Source organism: Muscardinus avellanarius (assembly GCF_963383645.1).
Source record: "Muscardinus avellanarius genome assembly, chromosome: 3".
Classification (NCBI taxonomy): Eukaryota; Metazoa; Chordata; class Mammalia; order Rodentia; family Gliridae; genus Muscardinus; species Muscardinus avellanarius.
The window spans coordinates 28,696,350-28,715,054 of record NC_137788.1 but is presented as its reverse complement, the minus strand read 5'-3'; the positions used below and the strand labels follow the sequence as shown (position 1 = coordinate 28,715,054).

General features: G+C 42.6%; 2 protein-coding genes across 2 annotated transcripts in view; both read left to right on the top strand.

Moving 5' to 3' along the window:
• The window catches only part of ZMYM6 (zinc finger MYM-type containing 6), a gene marked incomplete at both ends in the record, with an annotated part of 52,854 nt that extends 38,449 nt beyond the window's left edge, over positions 1-14,405 (top strand). Inside the window, 3 exons of the mRNA XM_080691379.1 lie at positions 7,612-7,765; positions 12,055-13,628; positions 14,313-14,405. Of these exons, the coding sequence (XP_080547505.1) occupies positions 7,612-7,765; positions 12,055-13,628; positions 14,313-14,405 (1,821 nt within the window). The remainder of the gene's footprint in view (positions 1-7,611; positions 7,766-12,054; positions 13,629-14,312) is intronic.
• Positions 14,406-15,605: 1,200 nt separating this feature from the next.
• Positions 15,606-18,478, top strand: TMEM35B (transmembrane protein 35B; the record flags this gene model as incomplete). Its single annotated transcript, XM_080692540.1, has 3 exons — positions 15,606-15,710; positions 16,637-16,817; positions 18,303-18,478. The coding sequence occupies 3 exons, from the start codon at positions 15,606-15,608 to the stop codon at positions 18,476-18,478; spliced, it is 462 nt and encodes a 153-aa protein (XP_080548666.1).
• Between the last annotated feature and the right edge of the window lie 227 nt (positions 18,479-18,705).

Here is an 18,705-nt window from a genome sequence, read left to right as displayed (position 1 = left end):
AAAAAAAAAGAATGTAGAGAGGCCTGGCATGGTGGCAACACCTGTAACCCCAGCATTCTGGAGGCTGAGATGGGAGGATCACAGTTCTCTGACAGCCTCAGCTACTTAAGTGAGGCCTTTGCAATATAGTGAGACCCTGTTTCAAAATAAGGAATAATTAAAAAAAAAATAGCTAGGCGTGGTGATGCTTGCTTGTAATCCCAGCATTCGGGAGGCGGAGACCAGAGGATTGCATTTCGCGAACAACCTCAGCTACTAACCCAGGCTCTTCACAACTCAGTGAGACCATGTTTCAAAAATAAAAAAGGCCAGCCGGTCACGCTTGTAATCCCTGTTCTTGGGAGGCTGAGACAGGAGGATCGCACTAGTTCGAAGCCAGCCTCAGCTACTTAGTGAGGCTCTCAGCAACTTAGTGAGAGACCCTGTTTCCAAATAAAATATAAAATAGGTCTGGGAGTATAGCCCGGAGGTAGAAAGCCTCTGGGTTCCACCCCCAGTACTATTAAAAAAAAAAAAAAAAAAAGGCCACCTTGCGTGGTGGCGCACACTTGTAGTCTCTGCACTTGGGAGGCTGAGACAGGAGGATCACACACGTTCAAAGCCAGCCTCAGCTACAGCTACTTAGTGAGGCTCTGAGCAATTTAGTGAGACCCTGTTTCCAAATAAAATATAAAATAGGTATGGGAGTATATTCTGGAGGTAGAAAGTGTATGGGTAAATAAATAAAAAAGGCCGGGCGTGGTGGCGCATGCTTGTAATCTCCGCACTTGGGAGGCGGAGACATATATACATACATAGAATGTGTGTTTATATATATGTATATGTGTGTGTGTGTGTGTGTGTGTAGAGAGTGGTTTGTGTGGATACACACTTGTAATCCCAGTACTTGGGAGGCTGAGATGGAAGGATCACAGGTTGGAGGACAACATCATCATATATTTAGTAAGGCTCTCAGCAACCTAGTGAGGCCTTTTTGTGTGTGTATGTGGTATTGGAGATAGGACCCAGGGGCTTTCTACCTCTGGGCTATACTCCCAGACCTAGCAGAGACCTTGTTTTAAAATAAAGAATAAGCTGGGTGTGGTGGCACATGCTTGTAATCCCAGCTTTTGAGATTGTCCTGACAGGAGGATTAGGATTCAAGGACAGCCTCAGCTACTACTTAGGCCCTTTGGAACTCGGTGAGACCCTGTTTCAAAATAAAGAATAAAAAATAGGGCTGGGGGTTTAGCTCAGAGGTAGAATGCTCCTGGGTTCCGTTCCCATCACTGCAATAAATAAATAAATAAAAATAAAGAATAAAAAATAGGGCTGGCAAGCTGGGTGGGGTGGTGCACACTCGTAATCTCAGCATTCGGGAGGCAGAGACGGGAGGATCTCTGTTCGAGGACAGCCTCAGCTACTTAGCGTGGCCCTTCACAACTCAGTGAGACCCTGTTTCAAAAAATAAAAAGACTAAGATGCCGGGCGTGGTGGTGCACACTTGTAATCCCCACGCTTGGGGGAGGCTGAGACAGGAGGATCACACAGGTTTGAAGCCAGCCTCAGCTACTTAGGCTTTCAGCAACTTAGTGAGACCCTGTTTCCAAATACAATATAAAATAGGGCTGGGAGTATAGCCCAGAGGTAGAAAGTCTCTGGGTTCCACCCCCAGTACCACAAAGATAAATAAATAAATAAATAAATAAATAAATAAATAAATAAATAAATAAAAAGACTAGCCAGGCGTGGTGGCGCACGCTTGTAATCCCAGCATTTGGGAGGCTGAGACCAGAGGATCGCAGTTTGTGGACAGCCTCAGCTACTTAGTGAGGCCCTCTGCAACTCAGTGAGACCAGGTTTCAAAATAAAGAATAAAAAATAGGGCAGGAGGTGTAGCTCGGAGGTTGAATGCTCCCGGATTCCATCCCCAGACCCCCCGCCCCTCCACACACACAAAAAAAAAATAGTAATAATAATAATACCTTGTTTCAACATAATAGGGCAGGGGTTATAGCTTGGAGGTAGAATGCTCCTGGACTCAATCCTTAGTAACACACACACACATAATGCATCTGTATCAATAAAAAAGGCCCACACTGGGTTTGGTGGCGAGTGTTTGTAATCCCAGCATTTGGGAGTCTGAGATGAGAGGATCGTTGGTTCGAGGACAATCTCAGCTACTACTTAGTGAGGCACTTTGCAACTCAGTGAGACCCTGTTTGAAAGAATAAAAACTAAGACTGGGAGTGTAGCTCAGAGGTAGAATGACCTTGTGTTCCACCCCCGAGTATGGAAAAAATAAAAATAAAAAATACCCAGTATCTAGTAGGAAAATGGACAGAAATATGATACATCAATTTGTAGACCTGGATATAAAAATAGCTTCTTTCTTCCTTTCTTTTTTTTTTTTTTTTTGGTACTGGGAAATGAAGTATTGAACCCAGGGACACAGTACCTCTGAATTACAGCCTTGTTTTATTTATTTGTTTGTTTGTTTGTTTGTTTGTTTTTGCAGTACCGGGAATGGAACCCAGGGGCATTCTCCCTCCCAAGCTACACACCCAGCCCTATTTTTTTTTTTTTTAAACAGGGTCTCACTGAGTTGCAAAGGGCCTCATTAAGTAGCTGAGGCTGTTATGGCTTGGGACTACAAGCATGCTGCGATTATAAGCGTGAGCTGAGCCACCATGCCCAGTAATTTTTTATTTTGAAACAAGGTCTCACTAAATTGTTGGGGGCCTTGCTAAATTGCTGGGGCTGGCCTTGAACTTTTGATCCTTCTGTCTCAGCCTCCCAGATACTGGGATTACAGGTGTGTGTCACAGTGCCCAGCTGAGAATAGTTCTTAAGTACATGCGAAGGGCTGGTGATATCATTCAGTGATAGAATGCTTTTCAGCATGTGTGAAACCCTAGGTGCAATCCTCAGTACCACCAAGAAAAAAAGAAATTCTACCTTTGAGCTATACTCCAGCCCTTTTTATTTTTTGTTTTTAAACAGGGTCTCACTAGGATTGCTGAGAGCTTTGGTACTTTGCTGAGATTGTCCTTGAACCTATGATCCTCCTTTCTCAGTTTCTGAGTTCTGGGATCATAGGTGTGGGCCACAGTACCTGTCTTGTAAAGGCAGTCTCAGATATTGTCATAGGAGTGTAAATGGATAAAACTGCTACAGAGCAACTTAATAGTGTCCAGCTAAAATTTTAAATGTTAAAATACCTTTTACTCAGGAATTTCATTTTTAAGAATTTATAAGGCCGGGCGTGGTGGTGCACGCTTGTAATCCCAGGATTTGGGAGGCTGAGACAGGAGGATCATGGTTTGTGGAAAGCCTCAGCTACTTAGTGAGGTCCTCAGCTACTTAGTGAGGTCCTGTTTCAAAATAAAGAATAAAAAATAGGGCCAGGCATGGTGGTGCACACTTGTAATCCCTGCACTTGGGAGGTGGAGACAGAAGGATCTCGCAGGTTCGAAGCCAGCCTTGCTGGCTTAAGAGATCCTGTTTCCAAATAAAAATATAAAAAAATAGCTCTGGGAGCATAGCCTGGAAGTAGAATGGTCTCCAGGAACCTCAGTACCTCCAAAAAAAAATTTTTTAAAGAATAAAAAATAGGGTTGGGGGTGTAGCTCGGAGATAGAATGCCCCTGGGTTCCATCCCTGGTAACACACACACACACACACACACACACACTATATATATATATATATATATATATATATATATATATATATATATATATATATATTGTGTGTGTATATCTATATCTATCTGTATGTATGTATGTATATAAGTTGGGCATGGTGTCTCATGTTTTGTAATCCAGTATTTGGGAGGCAAGTACAAGAGGACTGCAGATTGTTTAGCCAGCCTCAGCAACCTTGTGAGGCCCTCTGCAAGTCCGTGAGACCCTGTTTCAAAATAAAAAATAAAATATTTTTATTTTGTTGCTCAGAGGTAGAATGCTCCTGAGTTCATCTCCAGTTCTACTAAAAAAATTGTCCTTCAGAAACTTTTTGCTCATTTATGGAATGGTGTACAAGATACTACTTGTAGCATTGTTTGTGGGAACAGAAGCGTGAAAACAACTTAATTGTTTTTTCAGTGACAGGCATGGTGAGTTCACTCTTGAATTATTTAAGTTAGAAAGAGGCCGGGCGTGGTGGTGCATCCTTGGAATCCCAGCATTTGGGAGGCTAAGACAGGAAAATGCGGTTCGAGGACAGCCTCAGCTACTTAGTGAGGCCCTCTGCAACTCAGTGAGACCCTGTCTCAAAGAATAAAAAATAGGGCTGGGGATGTCGCTTAGAGGTAGAATGCCTTTGGGTTCCATCCCCAGTACTGCAAAAAAAAAAAGAAAGAAAGAAAGAAAGAAAGAAAGAAAGAAAGAAAGGAAGGGAGGGAAGGAAGAAAAGAAAGAAAGAAGGAGAGAGAGAGAGAGAGAGAGAGAGAGAGAGAGAGAGAGCGAGCCTTATACTTGCACAGTGCGAAGTACACCTTTTTCCAGTCTCACATCAGCAACCTTAGGATTGAAGTTGAATATGCAGCCAACTCCCATGCCATTGTTAACTATAGCAGCTCTGCATGTGTAGGCATAGAACAATCTGCAGAATCTAGAGTGAAAAAAGGAAACACGTGACTTTGCATAGCTTGCTTCCATTAGTGCTCTAGACACCAGGTGCCCACACATAAGCGTGTACGTAGGATACCCCTCCAAGGCCATCGGTCAGTGGACCACGGTGATTGCTCTGAGAACTGAAAGGTCGGGGATTTAAGGGCAGAAATGATTTTTCCATTGTATACTATTTGAATCTTTTGAGTTTTGTGTTACATTGCCCATTCAAAAATATCCATAGGATTTAAAAAAAAAAACAAACAAATTTAGAGGTGGGTGTGGTGGCGCACACTTGTAATCCCTGCATTTGGAAGGCTGAGACGGGAGGATGATGGTTCATGGACAACCTCAGCTACTTAGTGAGGCCCTCCGCAACTTAGTGAGACGCTGTTTCAAAATAAAGAATAGAAAATAGGGCAGGGGCTCTAGCTTGGAGGTCGAATGCCACAGGTTCCATCCCCAGACCCCCCCCCACAAAAAAATCCCCTAAAAAACCCCCCAAAAATTTAAAGGTATGATAGAAATTCACAGAGAATGTATGTAATACTTTGCAACCAAAATACTCATACAAAGTAAGATAATTTTTCACTCACTGAGAAATAGGAAAAAGTATGATAATACTCTATTGACTAGGATGTTGGAAAACAGGCTCACATATATTTCTAATGGCAACTTAATTAGATATAACTTCTTTGAAGAAAAATTCTGGATTATCATCAGAATTAAAATCATATACCTAATAATGATCCCCCCTCACAACCTTAGGGCTCATTCTGTAGATAGATACTAACACATATAGAATAAATTTATGTGTAAGGATAGTCATTGTAGTAGCGTTCTTTATAATAGCAATGGTTTATAACATCCCACAGGGTCCTCAAGGACATCAAATTACTTAGGTAGCCGGGCGTGGTGATGCACGCTTGTAATCCTGCGCTTGGGAGGTGGAGACAGGAGGATCGCGCCGGTTCGAAGCCAGCCACGCTGGTTTACGAGACCCTGTTTCAAAATATAAAAAAATAGGTCTGGGAGTGTAGCCCGGAGGTAGAAGGGCTTCCAGGAACCCCAGTACCACAAAAAAATAAATAAAAATAAAAATAAAAAAATTACTTAGGTATATATTCTGAAATGGACTGCTTGCAAGCTGTTACCAGGCAGCTTTATACAGAGTTATGTAAATAAGCTTCCAGGATAGGTTGCTAAGTGACGAGAGCAAGATGCTACCATTTGCTGTCAGAAGCAACTTACCTAATTCCATATACCACCTCTAGGTTGATATGTAAGAAACAGGGAACAGTGGTTACATGTAAAGTGGAGTCTAAATAGATAGCAGATGGCATTCATGTATATATTTTATACCTTTTAAATTTTGTACTGAGTACATTCATTACTTATTTTAAAAGCTAATTTACGTCTAACCTTCAAGGACATCCCATCACATTAAAAATGGACCTTCCCCAGTTTCTTGTGTATGTGGCACTGGACATCGAACCCAGAGGCATTCTACCTCTGAGCTACACTCCCAGTCCTGTATTATTTTTATTTTGAAACAGGGTCTCACTTGGTTGTGAAGGGCCTAATTTGTTGAGGCTGGCTTTGAACCTGCCTTTGGATCTTACAGTTGGGCTCCTTCCCGCCTTCCCAATCATACCATTCTCCCTGCCTTCTGTTCAGCCTCGTTCTTGTTGATGTTCCTGAACTCTCGCAGGCTGTTTCCCATGTCAGGGTTTTTGCCCCTACAGCTCCTCTGCTTGGACTTGGCTGGGCGCAGTCCTTACATGGCTTTGTATTCTTTTGAATAATTAAAAAAAATCTTTGCTCAGATGTTTACTCCAAAATTCTCCCTCCACTGGTCTCTCTCCCTTACCTGGCTCTTATCACTCCCTGGATTTATACGTATGTTTGTTCTACTTGTTTGCTTTTTGTGTCTCCCTCTAGAGCGGAGGCTTATAAGAGCAAGACTCTGTTTTGTTTTCTGTTGCTTCCCCAGGGCTTTGAACAGTGCCTGGCCAGTGGTGCACATCCAGTCAATATTTACTCAATGAATAAACAATTTAAATAGCATTCTCCTACTCAATCGTTTTAACTTTTATTTTAAAAAGACGTTTGTTTTAAGAAGTTTTAAATTTCCAGGTACCAGTCAAATGTACAGGTCTTTTTTTTTTTTTTACTTTGTTTTTTCTCTTGTGTTTAATAATACTTTCTCTGTGTTTTGGTTATTTCAAAGTTTTCCAGTGACTGTTAAGTTTTGGGTGTTTTTTTTCACATTGAGGTGTTTAGTAGATAAAGAATTTTATTTTTTGCTTATGTTCTGAGGTTGGATCTAACTTTTTTTTCTTTTTGTGTTACAGAGAATTGAACTCAGGGGAATTCAATCTCTGAGCTACATCCCCAGCCTTATTTTATTTTTATTTTGAAATGGTCTCCCTAAGTTGCTGAGAGTCTTGCTACTTGTTGAGGCTTTCCTTGAATCTGTGATCCTCCTGTCTCAGCCTCCCAAGTACTGGGATTACAAGTGTGTGCCACCTTTCCTGGCTGGATCTAATTTTTCCAAGTAGCCAATTGTCCTAATCAGCAAAAATCATTTTTATTATTTGGATAATATTACAAGCATAATTATTATTTATTTGTTGTTTGGAGTGCTGTGGACAACCAGGCACTTTCTATCTGAGCTATTCCCCCTGCCATATATTACTTTTTATTTTGAAATAGGGTCTCACTAAGTTGCTGAGGCTGTCCTTGAACTTGTAATCCTGTCTTGGCTGGCTTCCCAAGTATTGGTTATTACAGGCATATGCCACTACTCCTGGCTGCAAAATATCTTTTAAAATCAGTAAATGGAACTTATACTGACTAGGAGAATTAGGAACTAGTGTATATTTTCCAAAGCACCTTCTTTTTTGCAACCATTCAGAAGAATTACATTTCTTTTGGTCGATCACCTTTCAGATGATAGCAATTAGAGTCAGTGATAAGGCACTAAAAATTCTTTCTGGTGTTTAAATTTGTTAACTAGGAAAGTGAAGACTCAGATGCCATGAAACTTATTTCTTCCCCATCTTCTGAGCCTCTCAAGCTTTTAAAGAACAAAGCTATATTGTGCAAGCCTGTCACACAGACCAAGGCCACTTCTTGCAAACCACATACACAACAGAAGGAATGTCAGACAGGTATGTGTCCTTATGCTTTTCCTCCCTTGGAGAAAGTTTGTTATCTGTTTAGTTTTTTTATTTTTAGTGTTTTTTAAAGAAAGTAATTGAATTTTTTTTTAGTGTGAAAACATGTCTTAATTTCTAGATCACATACATTGAACCCATTGGCATGTGTATGTATACAGTAGACAAACATCTCCTACATGTGTACATTGTTGTTTTCCAAATGTACAGACAAGCTGTTATAATCACTAAGATAGAGATTTGGTTAAAAGCATTACTGATTTAACCTTACTGATTTTTTAAACATTATTAATTCAATCATCAGTTACTAGAAGTACAAGTAATATGTCTAAGGTGATCAGGAAAAGTGTTTGAACTCATACTTGCAAAGCCTTTAAAGTATTACTGTAATTTTTATTAACTACTTCCTTCAATTTATTTATTTATTTATTTATTGATTGATTGTATGGTACTAGGGATTGAACCCAAGGCCATTCTACCTCTGAGCTATACACCCCAGCCTTCTTTTGTTTTTAGTTTTTGAAACAGGGTCTCGCAAAGTTGCAAATGGCCTAAGTTCCTGAGGCTGGCCATGAACCTGCAATCCTCCTGTCTCAGTCTCCCAATACTGGGATTACAAATGTGCACCACTGTGCCCAGCTCATATTAGTTACTTTTAATCCTACTATTCTTATATGTTTAATTACTTTAGTAGCTTATATCTATCCAAAGCATTTTTTAATTTAACTTAAGTTTTTATGGTACTGGGGATTAAACTCAGGATGCCAAGCAAATATTCTTATCACTGAACTATACCCCTCAGCCTTTTTTATTTTTATTTTGGGACAAGGTCTCACTGAGTTGCTCATGCTGACCTCAAACTTGAGATCCTCCTGCCTCAACTTCCCAAATAGCTGGGATTGAGGTATGTGCTACCACATCCGGATTGATTTTATTTTTTATATATTTATTTGTGTGTGTGTGTGTGTGTGTGTGTGTGTGTGTGTGTGCGCGTGCTGCTAGGTGTTGACTCAGGGGAGTTCTACCTCTAGACTACACACCCCAGCTCTGTTTTAGTTTTTGTTTGGAAACAGTGTCTCACTAAGCTGCTGAGAGCCTCGCTAAATTGCTGAGGCTGGCTTTGAACCTTCAATCTTCCTGTCTCAGCCTCCCAAATTACTAGGATTATAGGTGTATACCACCATGTCTAACTGACTTTATTTATTTATTTATTTATTTATTTACTTTGGTGGTACTGGGGATGGAACCTTTCTACCTCTGGGCTATACTCCCAGACCTATTTTATATTTTATTTGGAAATAGGGTCTCTTAAGCCAGCGAGGCTGGCTTAGAACCTGCGCAATCCTCCTGTCTCCGCTTCCCAAGTGCGGGGATTACAAGCGTGCGCCACCACACCCGGGCTAACTAACTTTATTTTTAATAATAATTTTACTTAATAGAGTCAAGTTTTTTATTACTTAAAAAACTTAGTCTGGAGCTGAGTGTGGTCACCAGCTCTGTAATTCTAGGCCCCTGGGAGGCTGAGGTAAGACAATTATGAGTTCTAGGCCAGCCTAGGCAACATAGGAAGATCTATCAAAAAAAAAAAAAAAAAAAAAAAAAAGGCCAGACATGGTGGGGGCTGAGTCAGGAAGATTGCAGGTTCAAATAAGAGGTAAAATTGGACTGGTGGTTTAGCTCAGAGGTAGAATGCCTCTGGGCTTAATCCCCAGTGGGGACACCTCCTACACAAAATCTTTGCCAACAGGTACTCATAATTTTTTTTTTTTTAATGTAGGTTCCTTTTTTGGTTAGAAGTCAAAAAGATTCCTGTTTTTCTTCCTTAGGAAACTCGATTGTTTTATATTCCTATTAAAATGATACCCTTTATTCATGAGTTTATATTTTATACTACTCACATGTGGAGGATAGTAAGGGATCTGTAGACCTCTATATGTATGGATATATGTATGCTTATATGTTTTTGAATTTCTAGATTAAATATTGGATTGTCTTCTATATATTGTTTTAAACTTCTTTGTTATTTGACATTACATTGAAAACATCAACATAAATTTAAAAATACCTTGGGATTCTTTCCAAACATAGATTCCAATGTATAAAACCAACCCCTTAAGATTGGACATGTAGATTTATTTATTTACTGTAATAATAGAGATTGAACCCAGAGCCAACTAGACAACTAATTGCTAGACAACTGCTCTATCATTGAGATGTGTCCCCCAGATAAGCAGGTGTTGAGTTAAATTTTGTTAATGAATCTTTGTCCACTTGTCCAGTTATGTTCTTAGGAAAAGTCCTAAGCAGTGGAATTACTGGTTCAAGGGCCACCATAGATTTTTTTTTTTTTTTTTTTTTTTTTTTTTGGTGGTACTGGGGATGGAACCCAGGGGCATTCTACCTCTGAGCTACACTCCCAGCCCTAATTTTTTATTCTTTATTTTTTGAAACAGGGTCTCACTGAGTTGCAAAGTGTCTCACTAAGTAGCTGAGGCTGTCTGTGAATCACAATCCTTCTGTCTCAGCCTCCCAAATGCTGGGATTACATGCATGCACTGCCACACCTAGCCACCATAGATTTGTGTGTGTGTGTGTGTGTGTGTGTGTGTGTGTGTGTGTGTAGATCTGGCGATGGAACCCAGGGGTATTCGACCTCTGAGCTACACCCCCTGCCCTATTTTTTTATTCTTTATTTTGAAACAGGGTCTCACTAAGTTGCAGAGGGCCTCAGTAAGTAGCTGAGGCTGTCTGTGAACCACTATCCGCCCGTCTCAGCCTCCTGAATGCTGGGATTACAAGCATACGCCACCATGCCCTGCCACCATAGATTTTTGAGGCTTTGAAACCTGTTGCTGTCCTCTTGAAAATCATGTCACTTTATGCTCCATGCATCAGTGTTTAATGGGATCCATTTTCCCCAATACCTTCTTTGACTGGGTATTAAAATCAATAATTGCCCCTATATTGTACCCCCAAATTCAGATAGGTTAAAATGCACTATCATGAATTTTAGCACACCCTTTATATAGATAAACTAAATGTTAACTTTTCTAGATTTTCTTTCTTATTTTTCTCAGAACACTTTGAAAGTAAAATTATTTATTTATTTATTTATTTATTTATTAGCAGTACTGGGGATTGAACCCAGGGGCATTCTACCTCTTAGCTATGTGCCCAGGGCTATTTTTTTTTTTTTCAGTACTGATTTTTGAACCCAGGGACATTTTACCCCTGAGTTATATACCCTCAGCCCTATTTTTTATTCTTTATTTTGGAACATGGTCTCACTAAATTGCGGAGGGCCTCACTAAATAGCTGAGGCTGGCCTTGAACCTGTGATCCTCCTGTCTCAGCCTAGGATTATCAGGGTGTGCCACCATGCCCAACTCTATTTCTTAATTCTTTATTTTTATTTTTATTTATTTATTTATTTTTGGCGGTACTGGGGTTCCTGGAAGCCCTTCTATCTCCAGGCTACACTCCCAGACCTATTTTATATATTTTTTAAATTTGGAAACAGGGTCTCTTAAGCCAGCGAGGCTGGCTCTGAACCAGCGTGATCCTCCTGTCTCCGCCTCCCAAGTACGGGGATTAAAAGTGTGCACCACCACGCCTGGCCTCTTTATTTTTAAATAGGGTCACTAAATTGCAGAGGGCCTCACTAAGTGGTTGAGGCTGGCCATGAACCTGCTATCCTCCTGTCTCAGCCTCCTAAGTACTGAGATTAAAGCATACACCACCATAGTTGGCATTAAAATAATTCTTAATTTGATATATTCTATGGACTTCAGACCTAATTCCAGTAATCTGTCAGATATTTGAGATTAATTATACGTGTTCCATAGCCTGCAGTTCTATTAGTGACCAAGCTCTGGGCAAAGGAGAAAGGCAAAGGAGAAATTCAGTTTTTTTTTTTTTTTTTTTTTTTTTGGTGGTGTACTGGGGTTCCTGGAAACCCTTCTACTTCCGGGCTACACTCCCAGACCTATTTTTTTTATATTTTTATTTGGAAACCGGGTCTCAAGCCAGCACGGCTGGCTTCGAACCTGCGCAATCATCCCGTCTCTGCCTCCCAAGCACGGGGATTACAAGCGTGCGCCACCACTCCCGGCATAGAAATTCAGTTTTAATGGCACCATGATGGCATTATAGTTTTTAAAATTTTAGTTTATCCTTTTCATAAATATAAATATTAACATTACAAATTTTAAGTGTGTGGGGAAAAACAAAGAACATTGTTTATTTGTTCTTGCACATAACAGTGACTCAAATACTTCCTTCAGATTTCTTTACACCTGAGGAGAAATGTGACCCAGAACTTGAGTCTCCACCTGCAAAGAAAAAACGAATCGATCTTTTTCAGACTTATGATGCGGAATATTTAAAAGTTGGTTTTATTATTTGTCCTGGATCAAAAGAGAGTTCACCAAGGCCACAGTGTGTCATTTGTGGAGAGATCTTACCCAGTGAAAACATGAAGCCATCAAATCTTTATCATCATTTGAAGACAAAACATTCAGAATTAGAAAACAAGCCAGTAGATTTTTTTGAACAAAAATCTCTTGAAATGCAATGTCAAAACAGTTCTTTAAAAAAGTGTTTACTAGTTGAAAAGTCACTTGTGAAAGCTTCATACTTAATTGCTTTCCAAATTGCTGCCAGCAAGAAGCCATTCTCCATTGCTGAAGAATTAATTAAACCATATTTAGTAGAAATGTGTTCAGAAGTTTTGGGTTCAAGTGCAGGAGACAAGATGAAAACCATTCCTCTTTCTCATCATACAATTGGATACAGGATTGAGGAACTAGCTGCAGACATTGAAGACCAGCTGGTTCAGAAGGTCAGAGAGTCCAAGTGGTTTGCCCTTCAATTAGATGAAGCACCGGAAATCTCAGACACCACCCTTCTCTTGTGCTATGTTCGTTTCATTGATTATGATTGTAGTGATATAAAAGAAGAATTATTATTTTACACTGAAATGCCTTCCCCCAAAACTGGTTTTGAAATATTCGAACAAATAAATAAATATATTGATAGTAAATCTCTGAATTGGAAACATTGTGTTGGTCTCTGTACTGATGGGGCGGCAAGCCTGGCTGGCAGGTGTTCTGGTTTAAGAACAAAAATTCAAGAAGTTGCCACAAATGCAGTGGTTTTTACACATTGTCTTATTCACCGTGAATATTTAGCAGCTGAAAAGTTTCCATGCTTACATGAAGTTCTTTTACAGTCAGCACAAATTTTAAGTTTCATAAAGAGTAATGCTTCGAATTCACGAATGATAACAATTTTGTGTGAAGCGATGGAATCTGACCATGTGAATTTACCACTTCATGCTGAAGTCCGTTGGATAGCAAGAGGGAGACTTTTAAAAAGATTATTTGAATTACGACATGAAATTGAAATATTTTTAAACCAAAATCATTCGGATTTGGCTAAGTATTTTCATGATGAGGAATGGGTTGCAAAGCTGGCCTATTTAGCAGATATATTTTCACTTATAAATGAATTAAATACAGGTCTGCAAGGAACCATGACTACTTTATTCAATTTGTATGACAAAGTTGATATATTTAAGAAAAAGTTAAAAATGTGGCTGAAGCACATCCAGGAGAACAATTACGACATGCTCTCTTCCTTTTCTGAATTCTCAAACGCCCCCCACGCAGATGTGAGAAGCATCACAAGCGTTATTTCTGAGCACCTGGAAGGACTCTTTCAAATGTTCTGTGACTGTTACCCACCAGAGGATGACTTGCGGTCAGGAAATTTGTGGATAATCAATCCTTTTACAAATTGCCAAAATAACAATCTCACCAACTTTGAAGAAGTGAAACTAAGACAGTTGTCCTCAAATGTAGGATTACAGTCAGCATTTAAATCAGTATCTGTAACTCAGTTTTGGATAAATGCAAAGGCAAGCTACCCAGAACTTCATGAAAAGGCAGTGAAACTTTTATTACCTTTTTCGACGACTTATCTATGTGATGCTACCTTTTCGGCTTTGACTGAGTCAAAACAAAGAAATCTTCTGGTTTCTGGCCCTGCCCTAAGACTTGCGGTTACATCATTAATTCCAAGGATAGAAAAATTAGTAAGGGAGAAGAAATAGCGACATGCATATTGCTTATCATTATTTTGTATAACGATCCTAAAAGCTAGTTTTCTAATGTGGATTTCTGGTTTCAGTGATTAAATAAGCATTTTTTTCTTTCTTTTTTGTGGAGGGGCTTAATAATTACGATTTACAATAATTATGTCTTATTTTAATAATCCAAGGCAGAGAGTGTAGCTTATGTTGGTTGATAAACTTGGGCCCAGATGACAGTGTAATAGCAGGGCCTGCAGGTTGAAGCAGTTTGGACACAGAAGGAAAGGGGCAGGGGCAGTGCTCTTCAGCCAGCCAGCCACCTATTCCCAGCAGGTTGTGGGTAGGTAGAAAACAAAGACCAAGCAGCTTGGCCAACAGGAAGTGGGAGTAGCAGGGAAGTTTGAGAACCTTGCTTGGGGCTTTTCTGGCCCACCAACTTTTTTCATAAAGGGCCAGACAGTAAATATTTTAGCTTTGGCAGCCATCTGTGGCCACTCCTCCACAGCTGCATTGAAAAAGCAGCCAGAGACAACATACAAATGAGTGGCAGTGTTTCAGTAAAACTTTGTGAATGCAGATATGAATTTCATATAATATTCATGTGTCACTTAAGTGTTCTGAAAAGTTTTCACCATAACTGTATGTAAATAAACATTGCGGGGGCAGCACAGGGTAAACACGAACACAACCAGCCCTCTGGCCCTGGCTTTGCCCATCCAGCTCTGGACAGTCTGGGTGGGAGCAGACTAGCCAGAAGTGGCCTGCAGGGCTTGCTTCAGTGAAAGCTTCCCCAGGCAGCACCCGAACGTTCCAAGTTCATTTCAGCTGAGAGAAATTAGAGGAAAAGAGGGTGTATTCATTCGAGTCACCCCCTCCATGCTATTTTGGCATGGGGCTGTAACTATCTTCTGTATTTCTCTCTTTTCAATAAACTTCTTTAAATCTTCAAAAAAAAAAAAGAAATTAGAGGAAAAGATATTTCGGGCAGAGAAGTATAGGGACAACATAACTATGGGCTGTTGATTGATTAGCAGTAGTTATCAATTAGCTTGCTAACTCACAGATAACTTTGCGGGCTCTTCCTGTACCTGGCATTGTGTCAGGACTGTTAACCAACTTTGGAGGATGTGCGTCTACGCGCAGACCAGCTGCGGGGTTGGGTGGGGGAGGGGGAAGTCGTCCCTCTCGGACAGAACTGAGCTCATCGGTGGCCACTTCCTGGTTGTATTGGCTGGGAAACGGAGGCACTCCCTGAAAACAAAGGTTTTTGGTGGCACTTGGGACTGAATTTAGGGGCATTCTACCGCTGAGCTACACCCCTTATTTTTTATATGTTATATATAAGTATATATGTATATATCACTTATTTATGTGTAAATAAACATGCTACTGAACCCAGTATTGGGAGCTACACCCCTAGCACTTTTGTTTTTTGCATGTAATATATGTAAGTATATATACCATTATTTATATGCATATATATAAATAAATTTATTTATGGTACTGAACCCAGGGGTATTCTACCTATGAGCAACTCCCCTAGCACTATTTTTTAGTTTGAAATAGGGTGGCACTAAGTTGCTGAGGCTGGTCTCAAACCTACATCCTCCTGTCTCAGCCTCCCAAGTAGTGGGAGGAGAGCGAGCCGGGAGCTCGCGGCTTCGGCCTCCTCCCGGGGCGAGGGGCGGGGGCAGCGGCCTGCCTTCCGGCATGCAGCGGAAAAAAGGAAGGAGCCGAGCGGCCATGGCTCTCGCGCTCGTCGCTCTGCGCGTGCTTTTGGGCGGATTTTTTGCGCTCACCGGGGCGGCCAAGCTCCTGCAGCTCTCGGCTCCGGTGTCGCAGCAGATGGTGAGCGGGCGGCGGCGTGGCTTGGCCTGCCAGACCGCGCGGGAGCTGGGGGTTCCTTGGGCGCTAAGGTCTTGGGCGGGGAGGGTTGGGCGGCGCCTTCGGGCTGAGCACTGGGGCCCCAGGCAACGCTAGAGCCCTGTGCTGCGGGGGCAGGAAGATGCCGCGGGGAAGGCCCCCTGCGCCCCGCACCTTCCTCTCTTCATCGTTGCTTCGGTTCTTGGGAGGCTCGTGGGACCAGGATGTCGTGACCCCACTTTGCAGGTGGGAGCCCGCCCTGAGGGTGAAGGGTAGTCTGCCAAAGTTTACACACTAGTCAGGAAGCAGGACGCAGTGCAGGCACGCCTAACTCAGAACCCAGAGTCCTCTCCCTGGATGCAGTCAGAAGTCGCCTGCCAGCCTCCTAGGAGTCTAGAAGCAGCCAGGCCTTGAGGGCCTTCCTCTTCTGACAGTGGGTGGTTTGGGCCCAAACATCACCAGAGCCAGACAGCTTGGAGATTGCAGAGCCCGGGGCTGAGGCCCTCCTCCCCTAGGTCAGGCACTCAGGCACAGTGGGAGCCAGCTCAGAAGAGAGCAGGTGGGATCTGTGGAGAGAGCCTTCCACTCCAGCATTCCCTGCTTAGCACCATGCAGAGAGAGCAGGCCAAGCGCCAGATGGGAAGGCCCAGCCCTGCCCTTGCCTCTTGGAGCTTGGGGTCAGGTTATAATCTCTTGAGAGGTCTGGTGAGAAAATTGGGCAACTTCTGCACTATCACCCAGCCTTCTCCCTCGCAGCCGAGAGCCCTTTCCTGGTTCCAGAGCTTGGCCTCAGGAGGTGACCTCTCAGGCTGACCCGCAGTTGTGGGCATGGGTGTAGAATGTCCCTGTGGTGCCTCTGGGTAGTGCCTCCCTGGCGACCATGGCTGACAGGCATTCCCTGCCATCTGTAGAAAGCCCTGTTCGTGCAGTTTGCCGAGGTGTTCCCGTTGAAGTTGATCGGCTACCAGCCAGACCCCATGCACTACCAGACAGCTGTGGGCTGGCTGGAACTGCTGGCCGGCTTGCTGCTGGTCATGGGCCCACCACTGCTCCAGGAGATCAGTAACGTGCTCTTGACCCTCCTCATGATGGGTAAGGGGCCAGCGGCCTGGGGCAATGGGTCTTCTGGGGGCCAATGATGGCAAGACCTGGCTGTGCCCCCTTTCTTTTCCCTTTCTGCTCTAAGCTTTCCAAGGCCTTCAGACAAGGAAAGATGCTGGGTTTTTTTTTTTTTTTTGGTGGTACAGAGGATTGAACCCAGGGCCATTCTACCTCTGAGCCACACCCTTTCCTTTTTTATCTTTTATTTTGAAATAGGGTCTTGCCAGACGTGGCCCATGCTTGTAATCCCAGTACTTGGCAGTCTCAGTTGAGTGAGGCTCTCTGCAACTTAGTGAGACCCTGTTTAAAAAACAATTAGAGCCGGGTGTGGTGGCGCATGCTTGTAATCCCAGCATTCGGGAGGCTGAGACTGAGACGGGAGGGAGGATGATGGTTCACGGACAACCTCAGCTACTTAGTGAGGCCCTCAGCAACTTAGTGAAACCCTGTTTCAAAATAAAGAATAAAAAATAGGACAGGGAGTGTAGCTTGGAGGTCGAATGCCCCTGATTTCCATCCCCAGACCCTCTAAATAAATAAATAAATAAATAAAAATAACAATTAGAAATAGGACTGGGGTGTAGTTCGGAGGTAGAATGCCCTAGGGTTCAATCCCCAGTACCAAAAAAAAAGAAAAAAAAAGAGGGTCTGGCTATATTGCTGAAGCTAACCTAAAACCTGTTGTCCTCCAGTCTTAGCCTTCCAAGTACTGAGATTATAGGCCTGCAACACCACACCTAGCTTGACAAATGCTTTTGAAACTTAATATACTATAACAGTGACCCAGGCCAAATAAACTGCCTACCTGGTCACTTTTGTGGCTGTGTTGTATTCCACTGTGAGGAGGGACTGTAACCACAGGTTCCCTGCTCCTCCTGAAATAAGGGGATAAGCCGCCACTTACGTATCTGACAGGTGAGAATGGAGGGAAGGGAAGTTGGAGCCTCCTGAAAGGAAGCAGAGAATTTCCCTAGAGGGGCCCCTTCTGGAAGCTCTGCCCACAGGAACTGCTGCTGCACAAAGACAGCTGCTGCTTCAAAGACCAGGCGTCTTCAGAGTCCTCTTCCCCCGTCCTGGGTCACCATTATTACTACTACTCCCACCCCAGCATTCTTTCCTTTTCTAGAGCTTTCATCATTCTCAGATTCTTGCCAATAATTCTGCCACCAGCGCTTTCCCTCCAGGTGTAGAATGAAGACAGGATCGGGGAACTCTATTCCCAAGGCCCTGTCTTCCTACCTTCTAGCCCCCACCCTGTCTGGCTAGATCCTTGCTGTTTCTTCTTTGCCCTCTGAGAGGGCCTACATTTGTCCACGAGGCTTAGTATTCCTGGCCCCACTTTCTCTGGATGAGGACTGCTGGTTTGGAGGGGGGTAAATGTGGAGGGGTGTTGAATGGGAGGGCTTGGACTGAAGGGGGTCACCCTAAGCTGTCTGGCTCCACTGGGAGCCACAGGGACCTTACTTCCCATTCCAGGTGCTATCTTCAATTTGGCATCTTTGAAGGAGTCACTGAGCACCTCTATCCCAGCCATCGTCTGCTTGGGCCTCCTGCGGCTACTGGATATATGCCAGCTCTCACCCCCAGCCAAGAAGGTGGTCAGACGCCCCAGGAGGAAGACTCCAGGTACATTCAAGGAACGCTGGGAGTAGAGGCTCTTCATGCCATGCAGTGGTCAAAGCAGAAACATGCTGGAACAGAGTCCACCACCAGTTTGTCCAGGGTCAGCCAGCATTGAAAGAGACGTCTTGTCTACCTGGCCCTGATTTTCTCTCTGTAACTCTGCTGCTCTCTTGGAAGAGTATGTATTACACATGCTAACATTCCTCAAGTCATGTGAAAATAGAAAATAAGCAGGAAAAAAATTTAAATTACCCCA